Here is a 25,032-nt window from a genome sequence, read left to right as displayed (position 1 = left end):
TCATGTTTGCCAGTTCTGTCTAGAAGAGGATTATTTGTAGCCTCGTATTATGAAAGGAAATATTTACATAAAATTAAGATAAAAACAAAAGGAAGGAAAAATACTCAGAGCTTTCTTGGATTTAAATGGCGAGTGCACAATGTGCAGCCCATGAAATCACAAAATGCAGTCCACACCACCCTCTTGCAACTGCATCGTGAGGACACAGCTAATCAACTGCAGGTTTTTCCAGTGCTAGAGAATTTAAACGTGAAGAAACTTCACTTTATCTGCCAAGTAAGATGCTGCACCAGTGCAATCAAATATGTCTGTGTACATTTATTTTTAAAAAATGCAAATATATAGATGCAGATTATAGAAGGGAAGCCCTCAGGCTCTTGTCATTATACAAGTTCTGCCCATGTAGTTGCCAGGCAATGTTTACATGAACTTTGTTAAGTACTGGAAATCCAAACACAGAAGAATATTATTCTATGGCATATAGAATAAAAGCAAAATGTAAATTAAAGGAAACTGAAATTGACTATTCTAGCTCATTGTCCAAACTGGAGGAAAAGAGAAATAGCAAGCATAAAACTGTTAAAAGAACAAATGCGTATTTAAATTTTGCAAATGTCTGTTGCCAAAAGGATTGTTACGAGTAGGATGCATAATATTCAATATGTCTTTTAACAAGATTCCCATTTATTCCTCAGATCAACTGCACAAGGAACCATCTGTAAGGGTTCTACTAGACAGAGCTGTGCTTGGAGTGTGTGAAAGGACATATGGAAAGATGCACCAAAACAACAATGTCAAACAAAATTACATACTACATTTTGAAGAGGACTAAGACCACTCCAAGTCAGCTTTCTTCCAGAGGCCCAAAACACACCTTCTGCATCTAGTGGACTGAGAAGAAAATATGCAAGAAAACGATCACACATTCCCTCTCGTCACTCCTGGCTTTTGCTCAGGCAGTCTTTCTCTTTGCTCTCTGCAGGAGAATATCCACTGGCTTCCTCTCCAAAAAAGCTCATTCCTCATCTGCTACTGACTCCTCAGTTCTCCTACGATGGTCTCAACACTTGCTTCCTGCACATAAAAGCCATTTCTCTTCCTTCTAGTGTAAGAGACTGGCCAGCGGCACTCCTGTAGTATGTACATAGGTAATTAGCTGTCTGGAGCTTTCATTCATTTCATTTTATTCACCTAACCTCAGAAACAAGGAAAGGATTCTTTAAAAGGGAAGTAGAGATTATTGGTCTACCTTGAGCATGCTGAAGGTGGACATGGCTTATTTGATGGGTGTTAGGAATTCCAGCTTGTTATAGCTCACAAGTGACTCAGGAAACTGAGGGTAGTTTTAGTATAGCCAGTGAAATGGCACACATAACATGTAAACCAAAGCATGGTATCATGATGCCATGCTGCCAAATGGAAATGATTATTTTATGGTATTTCACTTGTTTAAAAAAACACCTACTGTTCATTAAAAAACAAAGCCAAAACCAAAACAACAAAAACCCACCAATGGAGCAAATGGCAGAACGCTAAATCAAAATTGAGGAAAAGCTTGAGAAAAGAGATTTCTGGCAGTCTGATTTGATGATGCACAAATTCAGTTTCTATCAAAGAAGAGATAGGATTATTCTGAAATCAAGAAACAAAATACGTTACAGTTTTTACAAAAATCAAAACTGATTTGAAATAAGGATACTATTAAGCAGTTCTGCTACTTGATTACAAGTAACACATTATCATATGAGGGGAGGATGAAGCTGCATTTATCCCATGATCCTTTTATCCTAAAGGATCTTGACACTCTTTGTAAAATATATATATGCTATGCCTATAAATTAAAAAAAAAGCACATAGGAACAGAAATCACTTTTACCAGCATTGCAAATCAGACCATCTCTTTAACAGTGCACATCAATGTTGTTCTTTAATTCAAGGAAGGATTTAAATTGTAATAGTACATCTAGCAGGAATTATTAGCCCATGTGCCCTTATTGATTCCTAAAAGACTGTATGTAGAAGGAAAACAACATTGTAGAGGGCAAACATTGTAGAGGGCAAATTACAGAGCCCTGGATTGCATTCACATACAAATTATCGGACATTTGATATAAGTTCTTGTTATACAAAAATTGGATCTGTAAGGAAATAGTGAAAGTATTTCAGTGCTGAAATTCAAATGCTAAATCCAGATAAGCTACAATATGTACACAAATCCTATGAACAATTGTGCCAAAGACAGTGATAAATCAAGTAAAACTAATCCCAGAGAAAAGTCTTGACATTTGGTTGAAGTAACGACAAGTTGGCTAGGGATTATTTTTACTAGATTTTTTTTCCCTCAAAATGAAAACAACCCATTTCTCAGGAAATGATAACTTTCAATACATTTTTATACACTTCTTTCAGATGGCAATGCATGTTGTTCTCTACATTTTCAAACCAAATATTCTTTTTTCCTAGTTGAAAATTACTTAAAAGTAGATGAAAAGAAAAGAAAAAAAGAGAAATGGAAGTGAAAACTTCCAAAATTCAAAATTAACTAAATGAAGAGTTTCATTGGCCAAAACTCATTGTTTTTCTAACAGTCTTCTGAGAGTTCAACTGTGTATTGCAATACAGAGTTGTTTGATATCCTGATAATTTTCCCAGGACAGGAAGACTATTTAAAACTGTTACAAATCTAACTAAAGCAGTTTGCATCAAGTAAAATGAATTTAATAAGGCCTGATGCAAACCAAGTGAGCTATGGTCATTTGGAAATAACAATATTGTATAAGGACAATGAATTCTTCCTTAAACCAATGTTTTTCAGAAACAGGCTCCACTATTGCTCACTCAAACAAAAAACACCAGAAATCAAAGAGGAATTAATGATATAAAGGAAGTAGCTCTTGCAAAACAACAGATGGAATGAGATCGGAAACACATGTACTAAGTTGAACTTTTTTAATAGGACCAAAATGACAGAATTGGAACAAAGGAACGAAATGGATAAACATGCACACAAATCAGCAGAACAGTTGCTAACTAGAAATAGGTCTGTAATGCGGAGTCCAAACCTGGACTGAGATCCCAAGTTATTTTCTAAATTTGGGGCTTTAGATCCATGATGTTGGTCTAGTCTTTTGCAGAAAGGGTAGCAAACTATAAAATCTTTATCCTGACTAGGTGAAAACTTTCTCCAAAGTTTCTAAGGTGAATTATTCACCTCATTTTTTTAATGCTGATATTCTGGACCACACATAAGATGGAAAGTCGGTTCACATGAAGAATCTGATCTAACGCTGACCTGTGTAAAAAGGCTTTAAAGTAGAAGCAACATGGACTGCATCTTTCCCAGATTCTGCCAAAGGTCAGAAACAGCTTTAAGAAAAAACAAGGAGGTTGAATAGGTTCATCAGGAAAACAAGCTATGCTTATTAACTTATTCTCCTGATAAATTGAAGTAAATGCTTTTGAAAGAATGCCTCCTGGTTCTCTCTTAGGCATTGTTTTCCAAATTGCACGCCCATCCCAGTGCAAGGCTGTGTTATGAAGACATATATCTGAAAACAGAAGAATGTTTAAATAAAGAACAAAAAAAATTAAAGTCATCTGAAACTGTCATTATTTGAATTAACCAGAAAAGTATTAAAACAATATCTGTTGAATATATGTTGAATCTGTTAGGACTGAAGTTACCTTGATGACTCTCCTGATAAAATAATAAACAAGACTTTCTCCAAGTCCTTTACATGGTAGTTGGCTTATGATGACATTTACTATTCTTCAAATACATTGTCTGCAAGTAAAAAAAAGCCTTGATCTTCAAGTGATAAGAACTAATCTGTCTCCACTAAAGTCAATACAGATCTGGAGCACAACTTTGTATTAGTCTGACATGAGAGAAACCATCTTTCTTTCAAATATTTGTCTCAAAATGTATAGTCATGTCAAATTACTGCCAAAATGAAAGAGATAACTAAATTATTCATCTAGTCTACATAGCATTTTCCCTGTTCACAGGACTTTCAGACTACGTATTAGAAATTTTTTGTGAGGTTGTGTTATTTTTTCTCTATTATTTGAAAGCACTTTATCATGCATTTCTTCATTTGTGTTTTATATTAAATGTAGACAATGTTATGTAGACAACTGTTAAAAAAGTTACAAAGTATGGTTTCCATTTCTTACCTATACAATACCAAGTCACCAAAATGACTATTTCTATTTCAATATATGTTTCACAGTTTGTATGAATATTTGCACAGGCAATTTTGAATTTTGTTTTTCAAGAATAGTGGAGTCATTAAAATTCATCTGTATAAATATTAGTGATAATCAATGAAAAAGAGAAAGCACATGTAAAGGTAATCAACTCATAAACCTGAGGAAATATTAGCTAGAATTTTATTTCTAGTCATAGTTCTAATTTTGCAATATCGCTTTTGGTTGCCCACATTTTTTGAGGTTTAAAATGAAATAGAAAGGAAAATTGTATATTAGTGCATATAGTTTGGAAGTTATCAGGCTCCCAAAAATGTCATTTTTATGTGAGCAATCCAGTAGTAGGGAAATTAAAATAAAATTTAAAAAAAAAAAAAAAACGAACAGGCTTTTTTTCTAAAAATTCAAGCTGTTCAGGCTACAGGATCACATCAGAACGTAGCCTGGAGCCATCAGACAGACCACAGCAACATCCTTCAGTTACCAATCCAGGTTGCTTGACTGATCCCTCAAACATTAGCTTTCCCTTGACTTCAGACAACTCCCTGTAATTCTCTTTCACTTACCAACTACACCTGTGAGCTGTTGCACAAGTTTTAATTTTCTAACAATAAAACACTATTAAGTTCTGAATTTTGTATATTTGCTTAAGCCAAAACACCTGCCACTAGGACACAAAGGAAGAACTGTAGCTGGAAAAGTACTTTACTATTTTTAATTTTAAAGTAACATATATGACAGCGTCTTGTCCTATGTGTCATGATCTAGTGTACCCTTTTGTCATCCATTGGTAAGTCTGATGGATGAAAATGACATTACAGTGTGCCTTACATTTGAGATCCAAAAAAAGGTCAGAAATAAGCAAAACTAGTTCTTTATCTAGAGTAAGACACTTTCCTCCTCACTTTCCAGCAAAGAAGGATCATCTAGGCTTCTAAATTAAAAAGTAGACCTTCTATGCTTTGACTGTATTTGTACCAGAAAACTAGCTACTGCTCTCCCTGCTCGTACACAGGTACACACAAACCCTTACTGGATTCTGTAAAACTTGTATTTAGGAGCACAAGAACAGAGATTTGGCACTTTATTTAATCTATAGGTGGCTAAATTCATTGTAAGGGTAACTGATGAATAAAACAGCTAAAGGAGTCTCTGTTGTACTGAGACATTAAAAGTTTAGTACATTTTTTTAAATAGCATCAGAAACTATACCAATATGTCTTGTAATTGAGAAAAGAGCTTTATTTTGAAGAATAAGTTGCATTCATAGAGCTAAAACAATAGATCATCATTGTTTCCATCTAGCTATCTCTCTCACACGAATTTCTTAAAGTAATGATCTTTGCTGTTCTAATAGATAACAAAATAAAATTATTTTCAGAAGTACATTTAGGAAAAAACACTCCATTAAGCATTTTTGTCTATAGTATAAAAACATGTATTTGTATCTATATTGTTCCTCCCTTAACGTAAGGAGATAAACAAGTCTAGCACATTGTTACTGTAGAATAATAGAAAATTACTAAACACAGAAAAGACATTGCAAAATGTTGTCACAAAAGACCCAGACCATTTTCCACGGTTTCAAAATAATCTCTGACAGGAACTTTCTTTTCTCCAGTTTTTTATTAAAAACATACACCAAAATCAATGAAGCAAAGATGCTAAGACGCCAGTCCACTAGATGTGAACCTTTGGTATCTTCCCTAAAGTTCTTCAGAATGCTAATTTAGATCAAACAATATTCCCCTAATTTGAAAAGGTCATGAGACTCTTTCCACCAAACAAACACTTTATAGAAAAAAGGCAGGAAACTCGAAACACCATAAAAATTAAACAACGAATGGTGCTTTTATACATCCTTTCACATAACCATAAGGGAAAAAAACCCCAAACAAGTGACCAAAACTGTAATAGCTGGAAGTGGAAATGGAAATAACAGATTATCAATACCATGTTGGAAAAGAGTAAGTGCACTACAGTACTTAAAGGCACTGCAACAAAGGAATAAAGTAAATTATTATACTAGAAAACATTCTAAATCCAAAGTTCTGAATTAAAAGCAATGTTTCATTTGAACTTCTCCAAGGCCATTGAAGAATTAATCTGCTATAGGAAATTTGGACCACTACAGAATGAAAGGAAGTGGCATGATGTTGGGAACATAGAATGGAATGATGGATGAGATCAAAGGCTATTCTATTCTTGGTTTTATCATTGGCTTTCAGAATGCAAGTATTTTCAAGTACTAACATCTGCTAAGATCAGCAGAAAAGTTCCTGCAAAATCTGTGTAATATCTCTAAATATATCTGCATCAAGAAAACACAGAAAAACTATCACTTTTCCGCTGCCCACTTCTGCAAAGAGTTGCAGTTAACTCAGTGGAAGAGCCGAGTTAACTTTACTTGAAGTTTCCTCAAATTAATAAGTTTGCATAATGGCTTCTTTATTTGATTCAGCCTCTTTGTTTCACCATGATCCATAAACTGATTTCTCCTGCACACCTACTGTTTTTTCATTTTTTCCTACTTTCTTCTCTAATTCCACTGTTTATGGACTCAGATTTCACAGTTCAAGGGTTCCTAACTTTTATTATGGTTTTCTGGTTTTGTTTGTTTGTTTTTAATATTAACACAGCTTCACAAACATTCCTGTACATTCTTCAATGTTCCCCATTTCTGGATCTCAGATCTGATTAGCTTTTTCGTTACAAAAAGTATGACAAAACCCGTAAAATCTGGAATAGAAATGGGGAAATCTGTCCTTGTATTCTAAAAGTCCACTGTATGCATGGCTTTTATCAGATAGCTGAAAGTACATCTGTTGATTGCCAGTTTACCAGAACAGATGTGCAATTAATGCTTTTTGTCATATATGATATATGGCATGTCCTAAATCATGAATGATTCTAAGGATATGTATTAAGTTCTTTCACCCAAGACTGGAGGCACAAGGATATATAGGATGACAACCTCAAAGGCACCAAAGACATGCAAAGTAAATCACTGATGCTGCATTTATACTACAGAAGAACATGACTCCTGGTTTAGTACAAAGAGGAAAACAGGAAGAGGTAAATACAAAAGCTTGAGAGCCATAGGTGGTTATAGCACAACCTGCCAAAATGAAGTCACTAAAACACAACCCACAAGGACCACATGACTGCAGAACAAGACAGATCTTTATCTTTTAAATTTGGTCTTGTATTTGTTTTGCTTGTACTTTGCTGTTTTTGAGTCTTTAATTTCAATCTTTTAATGCAAATATTGTTTTAATAGCAAGGTCTCAGTGGTTTTTGGAGGGGGAGAGAGGATTCTTGAAACTACCAGGTGTATTGTCTCTATATGGAGCAACATATTCCATATTATGAAGGCATACAGAGGAACTGTCTGAGCAAACTCCAAGCCCCAAGTACCTACAGCACCTCAGCAGCAGTGAACATGGATGGAGGCTGCATTACAGTCTTCTGGTGTTGGGCAGTCACCACAGACAGATGGCTTTCTTGTGCAAAATGCGAGCTGCAGAAAAGTATATCTCAGGGTCTTGGGTGAATCCCAGAACACGATTTAAACAGAAGCCAAAAATACATCTATAACGAGTTCACATGTTGGCTAACTGGAACTGGAATCTCAAGTCATAGTTGACTGCTTCAGGCATATTCCAGAGACCACAGCTGTCCTCATCATTTTTTTGGTGCTGATTCATCTTCCAGTGAAGCTTTGTTGCCTACATGACTGAGACCTGGATAGAGCTCCAGGAGCAGGATATGACAATTATTGGCATTGTGTGTAACACTCATGGCATGAGAAGTTGTCTCATCCTTATTGTATACTTCTGCATTCTGGTTTGCTTTTCACATATGGCAACACTCACTTATGTATTGATACGAAAACCAAAAACCATAGAACAGCAAAAACACTAAAAAAATCTAGAAACACAACTATTCCTTTTTCCATCTCAATAATCAACACTAGAAAAAAAAAATCTTCATTTCATCAAATTTTCCAGGTCTCTTAATCATTTATAGTCACATAAGCACAAAGATTCAGAAAAGAAAGTAGGGACAGGTAAAAATATTTTAAAATGTTCAAGCATGAAGTTACTTAGCTTGCAGAGAAATATGGAACACTTTATTTTATTATCTGTATCAGGTCTCAAAAATCTGGGAAAATTAATTTGGAGGCAATATGGTATTTCCCAATTACATATAAAAGCATTACTGCAGGTGATACATATTGTAAGTGAATTTAACTATAGTCCTCTTCATGTTGTATGATTTTATTACAACATTAAAAGTACACATCATAAACCAGATTTAACACCTTTAGATGACCTCTAATCAGAAATGTGTCATGCCGTTCAAAATCCATCTGTCAAATACTGTAGATACAGGTAAGTAAACACAAATGCCATTAAAAGCACAAGTTATCTTACTCAGAGAAGTTTTAGGATTTGATTTTTTGACAGCTCCTAATTTGGATGTCTTCCAGTGTCAACAAAACCTGTTCAAGCAGAATCTTACCTTGTTTTTACTACATCAAGGGGATGCATCAGGCAGATTTCTACAAGACCTATAAAATAATAACAAAAAAAGGCCTAATAAACATTTATAGAAATAGTAGTTCAACTTTCATTGACTCCAATAGTTTCTGAAGTTTGAAAAGTAAAGTAAAAAACTAAATTGTGTAATTGATGATACAGTACCTTGTACATTAAACATACTCCCCATAGTACATTGGAACCATCCTGGATTTTAAACAGGAAACAGTGCTAGTTTTTCATTACAGTGGGGAAAGTGAGGACTTAAGCTATGTGATCAATTTAATAATGGTTTTTACTCAGTTTTCTGACTTAAGAACAGTGGGAACATTTGATTGGCATCATAAATCAATACGTTAAGTCTTGCTGAAAGTAGTGAAGAGAGTTCACGTTGCCACTGGCTTCTTTGTCCTATAAACTAGCACCTAAAGACACTGCTATGATGTACAACAGTGCTGGGTGCTCAGACGAATTTAATGCTAAAATGACAGCTGATTCTTGAGCTGGCTATCTGAGCTGCAGCCTTCCGAGTTCTTTTCATCCTGTCCTGCTCTGTGCTGAGGCCAGTGTGCAGTTCTGGCTTTTCCCCTTCCTGCTCCACTGCTCACCATGAGCACTTAAATTTACCTCTGGGCACTTCACATGTCCAAGAATGGAAGGCGTGAGTCCAAGGGAGGAATGTAGAGAAAGAAGAGATCTGGAAGATCCTGAACGCATCTGCCACCACCAGCTCCAAAATGGGTTCTGTTACTTTTTTCCACCCACCTGACACCTCATGAAAAGTCCAGAAGTTTACCAGCCACATTTTGCTGGTGCTCCCTGGCATATGTCACCTGGCAAGAACTTTCAGAGCTTCTCTATATTTGTTTAAATTTTCTAGGCTTGCCTACTTCTCTGTCCATTTTGCATAACATCCTCACTCCAAACAGGAAACATACAATAAAAAGATGTATTTATAAGGATCACAGGAAAAGTGTAGTTTTGAGATGTTAATGTACAGAAATAATAAAAACAACTAGACAAATCTTGACGAATGTTGAAATACTGAGAAAATATGTATCCTTATGTCCAAGATACTAGATTATCATGTTTTTGAACTTTCTGTGCCCTGGTTTATTAAGACTCTTAAGCATCCACAGTCTGTTTTTATTCAAAATAATACATGTAATACTACAAAATGCAAAACCAGTTTTTGAAGACTATACTTACTATAGTGTTTGAATGCATTTATTTCACCTGTTTATCATTACTGTAAAAATAATTATAAACCTTTTGGAATACGGAATCAGTCTTTTGGTGATTTATGGGCAAACTTCTAAAACTCTTGATTCAGGAAAGCATTCCTATTCAAATTAAGATATCTGCAAATCCCCCTCTTCATGTATACCATACAGTAACCACTGAAATTAAGCACATGCTTCTGTTCCACTAGATGATCTCCTTCTTCAGATGCCATTGTCTTCAGGTCCAGATTGGGTCCTTTTATTTTAATGGCACAGAATATGGTGAAACTCACATATCACTAAAGCTAACAGGTTCTAATACCTAAGACAATATATTATATGCCTGGCTACTCAACTACTTTCTCTTTATAAGCAAGGCAAAGAAATTACTCTAACATACAGTGAAAATCTCATTTTGAAATGTTCCACACATCAACTATTGAACTAACAGAATTTGCATTTTTGCCCTATTCCTTGGCAGACAACTTGATGGAGAAAGACTCTTGGGGGGCTTCCTGCAGGAACCAGGTTCTGCCTGGGTAGAGTACACTGCAGTGCCAGAAACCTGAGTTCTTTTTTTCATTACCAAATCTAAATCTAAGGAAGGCCTGAAGTTTCAAATTTCATTTATTTTAGAACTATGAAGTTTAGTGTTTCAAGTAGAACAGGAAAACTGTGGGGTTTTTAAAGTTTATATAAGAAAGGATTAAATTCCAAAACATTATCTACTTTCTATTTCAATTTTATCCAAACTTTCTGAGTAATACAGGTATTAATACTTACCGAACTAAGCCTTTTACACTGAACCTAAGCATTAGCAGAGGGAAAATTCTCATTATAGTCAAAGGAGAGTTGGCCAATAAAAGCAATAGCGTTTTTAGCTCAGCCTATAATAAATACCTGTATTTAAAAATAGCCATTTATTTTCTGCTTGTTATACTTGAGATTTTTCGCTTAATGAAGAATAATCTATTTTTATAACAAAGGACTGCAGAAGTTTTTGTACACAAATACAAATAATTTTTGAAGTTAGTAACAGGAGGGTATAAACTAATGCTAACGTTCTCAACTAAATGTACCTGAACACCAGTTTACAATAAAGTTTGCAAAATCATTAGAATGTTTAGACTGAATTCTTGACATAAAATACTTGCTGAGAGTTCTAATTTAACATATACAATTTTCCTACTTTCCTATCATTCCACTCTAACATACAAAGCTTCCAAAACATAAAACTGGCCAGACAACCCCTTACACCCAGCTTCTTGACACTATGTTACAGCGACAGTATCAGGTTAATATTTATGACCATTGTTTTGTCTTATTTTCATCCCACTCCATGCAACATTGTTTTGTTTTTCAGTTCTGGATAAAGGGAAGACAACATAGGTGATAACAGCCAAAGAATATTAATATTAGTAGTAAGGAGAGTTATTAAAAAACATTCAATTTGATATTTGTTGAATTTTATCTAGAAAGAAAAGGTTGTAATTAGTTCTGAACAGATACATTTGTTGCTGTAATTATTGCCCAAGAATTACTTCTATTTTAGTAAAATAAGGCCAAATCACACGTCACATCAAGGAGTATAGACTATAAGTTTTCTATCCTGATTGTGTCCCAAAACCTATAAACTACTGCAACAGCTGCCAACAGGTGCTTTGCAAGCGGAGCCACACTTGAGTGTTCCAGTGCTGGCAGGGGGCACAGCCTGTGAGTTTTTTCCTTTCAAACCACCCTCCTTTTCCAACTTCTCCTCCCCATTCCCCCCCCTTTCCACCTCCATTTTTGATCTTCTATTCCATCATTTTTTGGCAGATAGAGCCTACCATAGGGGGCCAAGCATGGGGCCAGGGGTTGTTCACCCTGTTCTGTTTTTGCAGCATTAATGTCCATTTTGGGAGAAAACAGTACAGTGCCAGAATTTGGCTCTATTTTCTTGGTCCTCATAGGATAATTTTTAATTCAGGCATTTTTCCAGCAACTGAATCAGATGAATTCCAAGGTCCTTGGCAAGAGGTCTGTTTTGATAACTCCAGGATTCTATTGGTTATCTGCCTTTCTCAGTCTTTCCTTTTTCTCATCCTTTAATTACTCACTAGTTTTTAAATGGTGTGTAGTTGCTTGATTTCACCAGACAGAACTCTTCAAAAGATGTTGGGATTATGACACAGCTCTCTGAAGTGCTCTAAAGGGGCACACACTGTGCAAGACACTAATGGAACAGCTACAAACACAAGCTACATTTTTCCATCTACTATAGTAGTCGTGCAAATCATTACAACAACCTACTTGATAGCTTGCCCAGAAAGTATGGTGGCCCTGCTAAATTACAAGCATTTTGAGATGTACTCAATAAAATAAAATATATTGTTCATTCTTAAGCTAATGTTCACCAGTTTTGTGACAAATTCAATTAGCACTATGAAAATCTAATTCACAAACAGCTATATCAGGGTACAATATATTTTAACTTGTAACACTTTAAAGACTACTGTTTACAAATTTTATTTTAATGATAAAGTAGTTAACATAGCTACAGATAAATTGTCCAGAAACATATTCTAATCATCCCATTGGGTCTCCTTGGTGATGTCACATGTGAACTCAGAGTGATTTATGATGGCCTAATTATGTTTAAAACAACTCAGATCCAACTAGCTGAACAAAAGCCCAGAGGAAATATAAGAAAGAACAATTACTAAGTCAGACCACCATTTGTTGTCTTCTGGGTGGGAAAACATTCCTTATGAAAACTGGATACTAACCATAAAACAAGACATAATCAAAATCTGTGCATTGAAGAAATAACCAGCTGTCATCAGTGACATCCTCTGAGTGTACACAAGTGGAATATCAACAACTGAGAAGGGACTCCAGAATTCTATTGTGTAAAACATTCTGCTCATTAACTGAGCCCATGAAGGGAATAAAATGACAGAAACTACTGAACCCCAAACTGACCCTCCTCTGTGAGGCATTTTCCTTTTTCCAACTAATATCTTCCCATTTTAAATTGTTTCCCATTATGGGTTATATTACATATCTCTCTACAAGATTCACACATAAAATTTCAAACTGGCAATCACAGAATCACAGAATAACAGAATGTTAGGGATTGGAAGGGACCTCAAAAGATCATCTAGTCCAACCCCCCCACCAGAGCAGGAACACCTAGATGAGGTTACACAGGAATGTGTCCAGGCGGGTTTTGAATGTCTCCAGAGAAGACGACTCCACAACCTCCCTGGGCAGCCTGTTCCAGTGCTCTGGCACCCTCACTGAGAAGAAGTTTCTTCTCAAATTTAAGTAGAACCTCTTGTGTTCCAGTTTGCACCCATTACCCTTTGTCTTACCATTGGTTGTCACCGAGAAGAGCCTGGCTCCATCCTCGTGACACTCACCGTTTATGTATTTATAAACATTAATGAGGTCTCCCCTCAGTCTCCTCTTCTCCAAGCTAAAGAGACCCAGCTCCCTTAGCCTAAAGGAGATGCTCCACTTCCTTAATCATCTTCGTTGCTCTACACTGGACTCTCTCCAGCAGTTCCCTGTCCTTCTTGAACTGAGGGGCCCAGAACTGGACACAATATTCCAGATGAGGTCTCATCAGGGCAGAGTAGAGGGGGAAGAGAACCTCTCTCGACCTACTAACCACCCCCCTTCTAATACACCCCGGGATGCCATTGGCCTTCTTGGCCACAAGCGCACAGTGCTGTCTCATGGTCATCCTGCTGTCCACCAGGACCCCCAGGTCCCTTTCCCCTGCACTGCTCTCTAACAGGTCGTTCCCCAACCTATACTGGAACTTGGGGTTGTTCCTACCCAGATCCAAGACTCTGCACTTGCCCTTGTTATATTTCATTAATTTTTTCCCTGCCCAACTCTCCAGCCTGTCTAGGTCTTGCTGGATGGCAGCACAGCCTTCTGGTGTGTCAGCCACTCCTCCCAGCTTGGTGTCATCAGCAAACTTGCTGAGAGTACACTCTGTTCCCTCAGTCATTGATGAATATATTGAATAATACTGGTCTCAGTACTGACCCTTGAGGCACTCCACTAGATACAGGCCTCCAACTAGACTCCGCCTCATTGACCACAACTCTCTGGCTTCTTTCCTTCAGCCAGTTTACAGCCCACCTCACTACCCAATCATCCAGTCCACACTTCCTCAGTTTAGCTGTGAGGATGCTGTGGGAGACGGTGTCAAATGCTTTACTGAAGTCAAGGTAGACCACATGCACTGCTCTGCCATCATCTATCCACCTGGTTATGTCCTCATAAAAGGCTATGAGACTGGGCAAGCATGACTTCCCCTTGGTGAAGCCATGTTGACTGCCCCTAATGACCCACTTATCCTTGATATGCCTTGAGATGGCACCAAGGATATGTTGTTCCATCACCCTTCCAGGGATGGAGGTGAGTCTGACCTGTCTATAGTTACTCGAGTCCTCCTTGCCCTTTTTGAAGACTGGAGTGACATTTGCTTTCCTCCAGTCCTCAGGCACCTCTCCCATTTCCCACAATTTAGCAAAGATGATGGAGAGTGGCCCAGCAATGACTTCAGCCAGCTCCCTCAGCACCCGTGGGTGCATCCCATCTGGACCCATGGATTTATGGATGTCCAGATTGCTTAATTGCTCCCTAACCCAGTCCTCATCAACCAAGGCAGACTCCTCCATTGCCCTGACTTCCTCTGGGGCCTCAGGGGTACAGGGCTCCTCAGGACAGCCTCCGGCAGTGTAGACAGAGACAAAGAAGGCATTCAGCAACTCTGCCTTCTCTGTATCTTCTGTCACCAGGGCACCCATCCCATTCATCAGTGGGCCTACATTGCCTTTGGTGTTAGTTTTATCTGCCATGTATTTGAAGAAGCTCTTTCTGTTGTCCTTGACCCCTCTCGCCAGGTTTAATTCTAAGGAAGCCTTAGCTTTCCTAGTTGCCCCCCTACATCCTCTGACAACCACCTTATATTCTTCCCAAGTGGCCAGCCCCTCCTTCCATGATCTGTAAACTCTCCTCTCTCACTTGAGTTTGCCCTGCAGTTCCTTGTTTAACCAAGCAGGCCTCCTGGCTCCCTTCCTTGACTTCCTACATGTTGGGATGCTCTGATCTTGAGCTTGGAAGAAGTAGTCCCTGAATGCTAACCAACTATCTTGGGCCCCTTTACCTTCAAGCAGCCTGGCCCGTGGGATTTCCCCTAGCAATTGTTAGAAAAGGCCAAAGTTGGCCCTGCTGAAGTCCAGGGTTGCAATTCTGCTTGGTATTCTGTTCCTGCCACATGAGATCCTGAACTTCACCATCTCATTGTCGCTGCAGCCAAGGCAGCCCTCAACCTTTACTGCTTCAACAAGACCCTCCTTGTTAGTGAGGATGAGATCCAGCAGCGCACCTCTCCTAGTTGGCTCCTCCACCATTTGCATCAGGAAGTTATTGGCAATGCACTGGAGGAACCTCCTGGACTGTGGATGGCTGGCTGAGTAGTCCTTCCAGCAAACATCAGGGAAGTTAAAATCCCCCATGACAACCAGGGTCTGTGACTGTGAGGCCCCTTTCAGCTGCCTGTAGAAAGCCTGATCAACTTCCTCACCCTGATCTGGTGGCCTGTAATAGACATCCACAACAGCATCACTCCTGCCAGCCTGCCCCTTAATTCTCACCCACAGACCCTCAACTCGCTCCTCATCCGCTCCTGGACAGTACTCAATACATTGTAGTTACTCCCTTACATAAAGAGCAACTCCACCACCATGCCTGGCTGGCCTGTCTTTCCTGAAAAGGACATAGCCATCTCTTCAATGCAACCATTTTGGTGACTGGTGGGTATTTTGAACTCCTTTGCTCTTTGTTCTTCTGTTCCACCACACACCCAAAATCTCATATCAATAACCATACAACATGGCCTGAGAATACTATGACTCTGTTTAAAATGTACTCTAATTACCCATCTGGCAAAAAGATCAAAGTCTGAGATTTCGGCAGCACAGGATTATAGCTCTCCTTATCTCCCCAAGTGTTTCCATACTTCATCTATTCATTGAACAAGGGGGAAAAGAATGAAATCTAGCTAACAGTACTTGCTAAATAGCACAGATAAAACCAGAATCATTATGGCTTTGGTCCTCCTTAGGAGACAAATTCTTGCCTTCAGCTCTTCTTTGACCCTCAAAGCTATGAACTGAAAAGCATGAAGTGCTTGTGGTACACATTGATTTGTCTTTCAAAGAAACCTGACTAGCTCCCCCTCTACATGTTTTCTGCATAACACACCCCAATCACAGATTCCAACACAGATTCAAGAGATGCAGAGCATGATCCATGTGTTAGTTCAGACAACCCCCTACAGCACAGAAGTCATTATGTACCCTCTTCCCCTTGTATTACTCATTTCCCTGGAATAACACAGTCTCTGGAGAAACACAACAGAAAGGAGACTGGTCATAGAAAATGTGGCAATAAACACATCAGGCACTGCATATTGTATAGTTGGAATAGTTGGTATTTATTTTGGCTTTTATGTAGTAGTTACAATGTAAGAAATGATCATAAATATTTTATGCTTACTACACATTTGTTCTGAGAATATATGTCTGACAGAAAGGATCTTGTGTTGATCTTTGTCTCCTAATAAAAACAATAACAAATTCCTCTTAAATACGCTTGTCTGTTGGCTAAAGCACTTTATTGGACAAGATGAAGCATGGAACCTCTTCCTGATTGTAAAGGCATTATTTGAAGAATAATCAATGCCTGGAAAAATGTATCCCTGCAATCAATTCTACACAGGCTTATTTCTATTTGCCTGCTGTCCCACTTCATCTTCACAGACATGTAAAGCTTTCACCTGTTCTGTAAGGGTACATATCCCTCAGAAAAGTCCACAAAATGTTAAGTTCACTGTGATATGTGTGGCAGCCAAGGCCCACTCCTTTCCTCAGGAGGTAGTCACATATTGTACCTGTCTCAATTGCAGTATGTGTCAAGGAGGCTTCAAGAAAAACTATACAGCAGTTCGAATGGACTATGCTGGAAAAGATCTACATATTAGCCTTTGCTTAAGTGACACATTTTAACTCTTACCCAGAATTCTATTTAGCAATGTGGTATAGGATTAACTAATGGTACCCTGGACCTCCTTACAAACATTAATTAACTTTTTAGGTAATAAGCCAAACCAATGCTTTCCTTACAAAATGCGGAGAACTGGAAAGTTACTCCAAAAAAATACTCCATAATGGTAATGCTCCATTCATGAGTCATTCTTCCTTAGAGACTTCGTCTACACTTAGAAAATATACTAGAAAACACGTTACCTAAACAAGATGTTGAATATGATTTTTCCCTTGGTGTGGACAAAGATGTCTGTGTTAAAAATGTATTAGCTAATCATAATTAATCCCTGGAGGAGCTCTTGGTTTACCATCGTTACCTAATGCATTTTAGAAAAATGCTTCTGCATGTTTACAGGAGGAGCTGGGTCATGCTCAACATCTTGCTAGGTAAAAGTGATGCTTAATAGCTGCAACCTATCAGTAGTATTGCTACCTGGAAACTGAGCAGTAGCAAGTTTGGGAACTGTGATTATCTGGCTTTCAAAAAAATCCCAGGAATTCAGCAGCAGATGGAAATTTCTTATGTTTGGCCTGTAGCATTTGTGCTGAAAGTGGTCAGTGTTCTTGGAGCTTTCTCCATGAAAGCAATTCAGCCTGAGTTGAATTCATAATGGCTCCTTGATTGTATAGTGAACTAAAATTTTAGTCTTCAAGGTTTCTAGTAAAGGTTACCCAAGTGCTGGAGAGTCACATCCTAGATGTTTGGAAGACAGGAGCTGGAAATGAGTGTTTGGGGCAGCAAGTCATCTAGAATGGCTGTTGCTCAGCTGTAAATCCCTTTCAGCTTCCCAAGTCCCAATCCACAGACCTAGAAATATGCTCACGCCCAATAGTCACATCAGACAGTTCAAACTGCTCATCTTTGGTGCTGACAACGCTTACTGAGTATCTGCATGGTTTCACTACTCCTTACCCAGCTAAAGGAAGCATTATTACCACATGATAAACCATTCAGTTCTTTTGCAAATATAAGAGAAAAGCAATTATATTATATTATTTTTGTTGAGCTTGAAAATAGAGTTACAGCAGTTAAGTGAATAAAGACAGAAAATGGCATGGATCTTCTTAAATAGTCATGCCATGAATACAAGATACTCAAACCTAAGTCGTGCTTATACCTGGGTACAAATGCATAAACCTTTACAGGCATTTATAGCCTTTAAAGGGCAAATTTCACCTTGTGATAATACATGCATATACAAGTACTGAGAGGTTATTGTTGTGATAAACCAACATTTGCAATGTAGCATTTGTCAATAAGGAACATATTGTGAAGGTCTTAAAGTTTGTCTTGATGCTCCAGGTACTTTGTTACAAGAAACAATAAAGGTGGTTAAAAAAACTAAGATTATTTTTATATTTTAGTTTCTTTTTTGATTTATTTTTATGATATCTCTAAATAGAAGATAAATGGTCTTATTAAACTATTGTATTTCCCTTTCACAGTAGTTCTACTATAGTATGGAGTATTTTTTTCAGTCTAACACACAGCCAAGCTGATACACATAGATTGAATATGAGCGGAACAAGTGTAAGTATGCTAGCCAAACCCATGGGTCCGCAATTCACAATATATACCTTTCTTGCATTTAGCAGAATTCTGTAATAATTTACCAATGTCTTTCTTGGCTCTGGATAAAAAATATTTAACTTTAATGTTTAAACTATGTATACAAACTGTTCCGAATTTAGCATGAAGGTATTCGTTGTTTGCTTTTCACAGTGGTTTTGGCACAATCAGCCAAATCAGTATATTATGCTCATGCTGCCAGCAATAACCACATCTTTATACTTATTGTTGCCTAGAACACAACTCAGTGAATCTTTTAATGTGCTTCAATTAAACTACTCAATGCTCATTTAGGTTCTCTGAGTATTGTTTCCTGCTTAAAAACAGATTCTGTCTTTCAATTTAATTTGAATTTATTTGCTGCTTATTTTAAAACGAAAATTAAGTTTGTTCACAGACCTACCAACTTGATTAACCTCATGTCTATGACTTGACTGCAGAAATCACAGAATCACAGAATGTTAGGGATTGGAAGGGACCTCGAAAGATCATCTAGTCCAATCCCCCTGCCAGAGCAGGAACCCCTAGGTGAGGTTACACAGGAAGGCGTCCAGGCGGGTTTTGAATGTCTCCAGAGAAGGAGACTCCACAACCCCCCTGGGCAGCCTGTTCCAGTGTTCTGTCACCCTCACTGAGAAGAAGTTTCTTCTCACATTTAAGTGGAACCTCTTGTGTTCCAGTTTGAACCCATTACCCCTTGTCTTACTGTTGGTTGTCACCGAGAAGAGCCTGGCTCCATCCTCGTGACACCCACCCTTTATATATTTATAAACATTAATGAGGTCACCCCTCAGTCTCCTCTTCTCCAAGCTAAAGAGACCCAGCTCCCTCAGCCTTTCCTCATAAGGGAGATGCTCCACTCCCTTCATCATCTTTGTGGCCCTGCGCTGGACTCTCTCCAGCAGTTCCCTGTCCTTCTTGAACTGAGGGGCCCAGAACTGGACACAATATTCCAGATGAGGTCTCACCAGGGCGGAGTAGAGGGGAAGGAGAACCTCTCTGGACCTACTAACCACCCCCCTTCTAATACACCCCAGGATGCCATTGGCCTTCTTGGCGACAAGGGCACAGTGCTGGCTCATGGTCATCCTGCTGTCCACCAGGACCCCCAGGTCCCTTTCCCCTACACTGCTCTCTAATAGGTCATTCCCCAACCTGTACTGGAACCTGGGGTTGTTCCTGCCCAGATGCAAGACTCTACATTTCCCCTTGTTATATTTCATTAAATTTTTCCCCGCCCAACTCTCTAGCCTGTCCAGATCTCGCTGGATGGCAGCACAGCCTTCTGGCATGTCAGCCACTCCTCCCAGCTTGGTGTCATCAGCAAACTTACTGATAGTACACTCAATTCCCTACTTATACATCTGCCATTAGACAAATCTATGAAAATTTGGAGGATCAAAATAGTTTTAAATTATGTATAATTAAATACATCTGTAGTAAGACTACAGGGAAACGTCAAATTATCCAGGAAAAATCAGTGGCTGGTCACAAAGGATCTTCTACTACATCTACATCTCTTTGGAAGAAAGGCTCTTCCAGACTGCAGTAGCGTACAGCACTTTCATAGGCAAACAATTCCAACTGCACTACTCACATAGAGCCTTTTTGAGGTAAAATGCTGTGTAGAAATGTTCTTTGTATGGCAAGATGTACAAAATTTCAATTTATGGCATAGTCAAAAAGGCAGTCGACATGACCATTTTAAAATTCCAGACTATTTATGTGTTTACTTGATTTTAAAATTCCAAAGCTATCCTCATGAGGTTAAATACCATAGAGAGTTTGATTATAGAGTCAAACAATGCAACATTTAGGTACTGACAGAAAAGTTAATCGAACAGAACATAGCAGCCACATTAAAAAAAAAAAATATTCTCTAAGTTCTTAAATATTATCGAAACAATATGGCATGTATCTCCAGAATTTGCCATTTAGGGTGTTACCAGAATTTGCTTCACTTTAATATACATTTCAATTCCTATTTACAAAATTAAGATATCAAATGATTCTCAAAAAAATATACTGAGTTAGACTCGCAAATATTTCTGGGCAAAGTCACTTCTTTCAAACTGACTAGGAATAAAGGGTTGTTTATATGGCTGATTTTTTTTCTTTATTTAGTCTTTCTACATCCTTTACTGATGTTGTATTGACATTAAAACTTTGACTAATAAAATAAACACTTGCAGTTTACAAACTTAAGTATCTGAGTCTCTAGACACAAGGAAAGGCTATATATTGTGTAAATTCTCCATAAATTCTTCAGCAAGTATTACGTGCTATTATGTCACTCATATATATGACAAATTCTTTCCATCGCGTGTGTCTGAAAAGGAAGTTTTTTAAAACATGATTGAAGGGACCACTGAGGTCAACACTGGGTTAACATGATGTTTGTGTCACTACAGCTTTAGATATTTCAATGCATATTGAATCAATATTCCTGCAATGAAAATGTGTAACCTATATTTTCTTTGCCACTATAGTAAAATGATTCTCAATAAACTTGTTTTCATAAGAAGTTTGCCCATTCATATGTCCCAGAGCTGTTGTAATCTTCATTGCTAATGCTGATCTAAGAGCATGGACATTATTCTATTTCTTGACACATTTAAAGTTCTCTAATGAATAAAGCAAACAGCTTATGGCTGCTTGGACTGTCACTCGATTGCCCCGGAGGGCTTTTATGTCTTTAAAATAGGCCTCCTAGTTTGTATTTAACTACCTTGTCCACAGAGGTCTGAAGGGTAGAGCAGATCAAAGATGTGCTGGAAACATAAAAAGCAGCTGTCCTTCATTTACCTTTAATTAGCTACATCTGACCAGATTCTTTATGGCCTCTTTGTCACACATTCAATAGTCTACAACAAGCCTTCTGACCTGTCCTTAAGGACCGTACTATTACAAGAGTCTCAACAAAATGCAAATTTAAAATATTAAATACAAGACTTTGAAAAATCTTAAGTTTCACTATGGAAATACTGTCTGAGGCAAAATTATTTTTGATTTATCTGCAAAAGCTACAAATTGCTCTGTATTCAGACAGTCAAATGGTTGTTTGTGTACTACTCAATGTTGCAACAAGTAAATATCACACAACAAGGAACCCTAAAAACAAAAGTGAAAGGCAAGCACCCCTCTGGCCAGCACAGTAAGCTGCATTTCCAGGAGCTGTGGCACTTTTTATAAAAATGTCATATAGCTGCCTTCCCCAGCATCATTTTTTTTTACATAGATCCCATTACTCAGAGACCTTTCTGCTTAGCACAGAATGCACACCAGTTTCCAGTAGGATTTTGACTAAGAAGAAATTTCGGTCATTGCTGCAGGATCAATAAGCAGTTCTTGTACATTATAGCCCAGTAGTCAGGGCTGCACTAAATGCTTGTATCACCAGACTAAGGCCCTTATGGAATAAAAAAGCTGTTTAATACAGCAGCTACAGTGTATGCTAAATGTCTCAGGTTATTGGTACTTGATAACACAGGGCATTATATAAAGCCACTGAGGTGGATGGAGAGAACCTCTTCAAATTCTCTGGATTTTGGGCTAGGTCCTTTCACAAAAGATTAGCTGACAACAGAAAAAAAAACCCCCAACCATGTAAAAGATAGATACACAAAGTACAAAGGGTTCAAAAAATGATTCTGTAGTCTAAACTATCCCTAGATCTCTTTCTGTGTATATAATAGCAATTTTTAACCTCCATATTATTTTCCAAAATGTCAACCTTTTAGTCTTCCCTAAAAAAGTTTTAACTAATCACATCTCTAAACAAGATAGGATGCCTTCAAGGACAGTAGTGGTGAAGCACATGAACAGTTGAGTAACCTGCCTCAAGATATGTACAATAGCTAGCAAGCAGATGTGGCTAGAATTCAAACTTTATTCTTCAAGAAAAGTCCATTCCACGAGCAGTATACAGAAGTAACTCTCTCCCAAACGATGAACCTTGAGGGATTATTGTTTAAGCGGATTTAAAAAACAATTAAACATGTTTACTTTTGTCACACACTTCCTAAAGTTAAAAATAATTGAATAGTTATTAACGAGACATGGAATTTTCCATCTTTTGTACCATCAGTATAAACATATATTGAATTATCTAGATGTATGAATAATGAAATTACACTACCAGTTCAGGTGAAGAAAGCAAATATAATAGAACTAGGTATAGTAATGCTGAATGTGTAATATAGATAATGGTAATTTTCTATGCGTTAATCCATGTTTCACTGAAAATACATCATCTTTGACTGGGACAGTCCTGGGGCCCAAAAATTTCAAACTGTACAAAAAGTATTAAAAAGGTCAAAGAAAAGGTTGGCCAAATACAAACCTAACAGCAGGAATGGAAATATTCCTAAAAGATTACCATTACAAAGCATTTATATGATGTAGAGTAAAACCTTATTTTTCTTTGGAATCAACAAACATAAATCTTTCTTCTGGGTAAAAATAGACTAAATAGTTAAATAGAAACAAAGAAAAATTCTGTCAAAAATATGCAGGCAAGACATGGAACAACTAGTGTTTGAGATCCTTAGAGCAGCCTGCTTTGGAGCAGCTGCTGAACTCAACAATGCTATGAAAAAATAGAAGTGCAAAAATTGTATTGTGAAGTCTCTTATTCTGTGCTGAACCATCCAGCCACAATGTGACCAGCTGTCCTCGGATGAGCCTCTCCCTCATTTTCCTCACTAAATTTTGATGGCTTCATTTTCATGCTTGTATATCAGTAGTTATAACTTTATATGCTGACAAAAGAATATGTTACTGTTAAAATTAGGTTGATATCGTACCATTTTAAGATTTTGATTTTCATTAAAAGTTTTGTACTTATTTGCAGGCAGTCCTCTTTGATTTCATAGTACTTTACACAGGTAACCAGCAACTGGATAATTTTCCAGTACAAAAAGAAAAATCTCATCTTTGATTTGCCGCTGTCCAAAATTTTCAGTGAAGCTTGCAGACTTTTTTTTTCCTACAGTGACACCAGAATCAAATTCCAAATGATGTCTCAAGAAGAATACATTCAACGTATGTGTCTCCAAGCAAAGTAGCATCGCAGTAGGCATAGTTCTACAAAGAGATCTAAAACTATATGTATCTTTTTCTTTTCCAATGTCCCACGAATATTAAAGACATTTACTACAGGATGACAATTCCAATATTAGGGATCTGGACCGGCTGGATTGTTGGGCTCAGGCCAGTTGTATGAGGTTCAACAAGGCCAAGTGCCGGGTCCTCCACTTGGGTCACAACCACCCCAGGCAGCACTACAGGCTAGGGGAAGAGTGGCTGGAAAGCTGCCGGTGGAAAAGGATCTGGGACTGTTGATTGACAACCAGCTGAATATGAGCCAGCAGTGTGCTCAGGTGGCCAAAAAGGCCAACAGCATCCTGGCTTGTATCAGAAATAGTATGGCCAGCAGGACTAGAGAAGTGATTGTGCCACTGTACTCGGCACTGGTGAGGCCCCAACTTGAATACTGAGTTCAGTTTTGGGCCCCCCATCATAAGAAGGGCATTGAAATACTAGAGAGAGTGCAGAGGAGGGTGACGAAGCTGGTGAGAGGCCTGGAGCACAAGTCTGATGAGGAGCGGCTGAGAGAACTGGGGCTGTTTAGCCTGGAGAAAAGGAGGCTGAGGGGAGACCTTATCGCTGTCTGCAACTACCTGAAAGGAGGTTGTAGCATGGAGGGTGTTGGTCTCTTCTCCTAAGTAGCAAGTGATAGGACAAGAGGAAATCACTTCAAGTTGCACAAGGGGAGGTTTAGAGTTGATATTAGGAAAAAAATTATTCACAGAAAGGGTTGTTAGGCTTTGGAACAGGCTGCCCAGGGAGGTGGTGGAGTCACCATCCCTGAAGGTGTTTAGATGAGGTTCTTAGGGACATGGTTTAGTGCTAGAGTTAGGTTAGGTTATGGTTAGACTTGATGATCCTGAGAGTCTCTTCCAACTGAAATCATTCTATGAATACCGATTACAAGATGAGGCTAAAACAAGTGCTTTGCATAAAAAGATATTCAGGACTCAATCCCTATTTATTAAAATGGAAGCAGTTTCTTAGCATTCCAGAGAGTCTACTAACATATACCAGTAAGGAACTAGACCCTTGGTGCCAAGGCTACTGAAACACAGTAATTATCAAGTATCTGTGGATAGAATAGAAAAAGATAAAATATTTTTGTGAATGTGAGATCTGTATACACAATGCTGTCAAATATTCTAGGGTCTTCTACTGCATGCATTTTTTGTTGAATTCTATGTTGTGGCAACAGGTGGTGACAGCACCACTATTTTGTGTTATTTTAGCAGTCACTGGTCTTCCCAGTATTTTTCACCACTCCCATTTGCTGGCAGTATATCATGGCA

General features: G+C 38.0%; 1 protein-coding gene across 1 annotated transcript in view; it reads right to left on the bottom strand.

Annotated features, from left to right (window-relative positions):
- SLC25A21 (solute carrier family 25 member 21) overlaps positions 1–25,032 on the bottom strand; it is a 258,937-nt gene that overhangs the window by 100,024 nt on the left and 133,881 nt on the right. Inside the window, exon 2 of the mRNA XM_065635730.1 lies at positions 8,734–8,782. Coding sequence (XP_065491802.1) covers positions 8,734–8,782 — 49 coding nt within the window. The remainder of the gene's footprint in view (positions 1–8,733; positions 8,783–25,032) is intronic.

Source organism: Caloenas nicobarica, chromosome 5 (genome assembly GCF_036013445.1).
Source record: "Caloenas nicobarica isolate bCalNic1 chromosome 5, bCalNic1.hap1, whole genome shotgun sequence".
Classification (NCBI taxonomy): Eukaryota; Metazoa; Chordata; class Aves; order Columbiformes; family Columbidae; genus Caloenas; species Caloenas nicobarica.
Note: the sequence above shows the minus strand (reverse complement) of the source record. Positions and strands in the feature narration are given on the sequence as shown.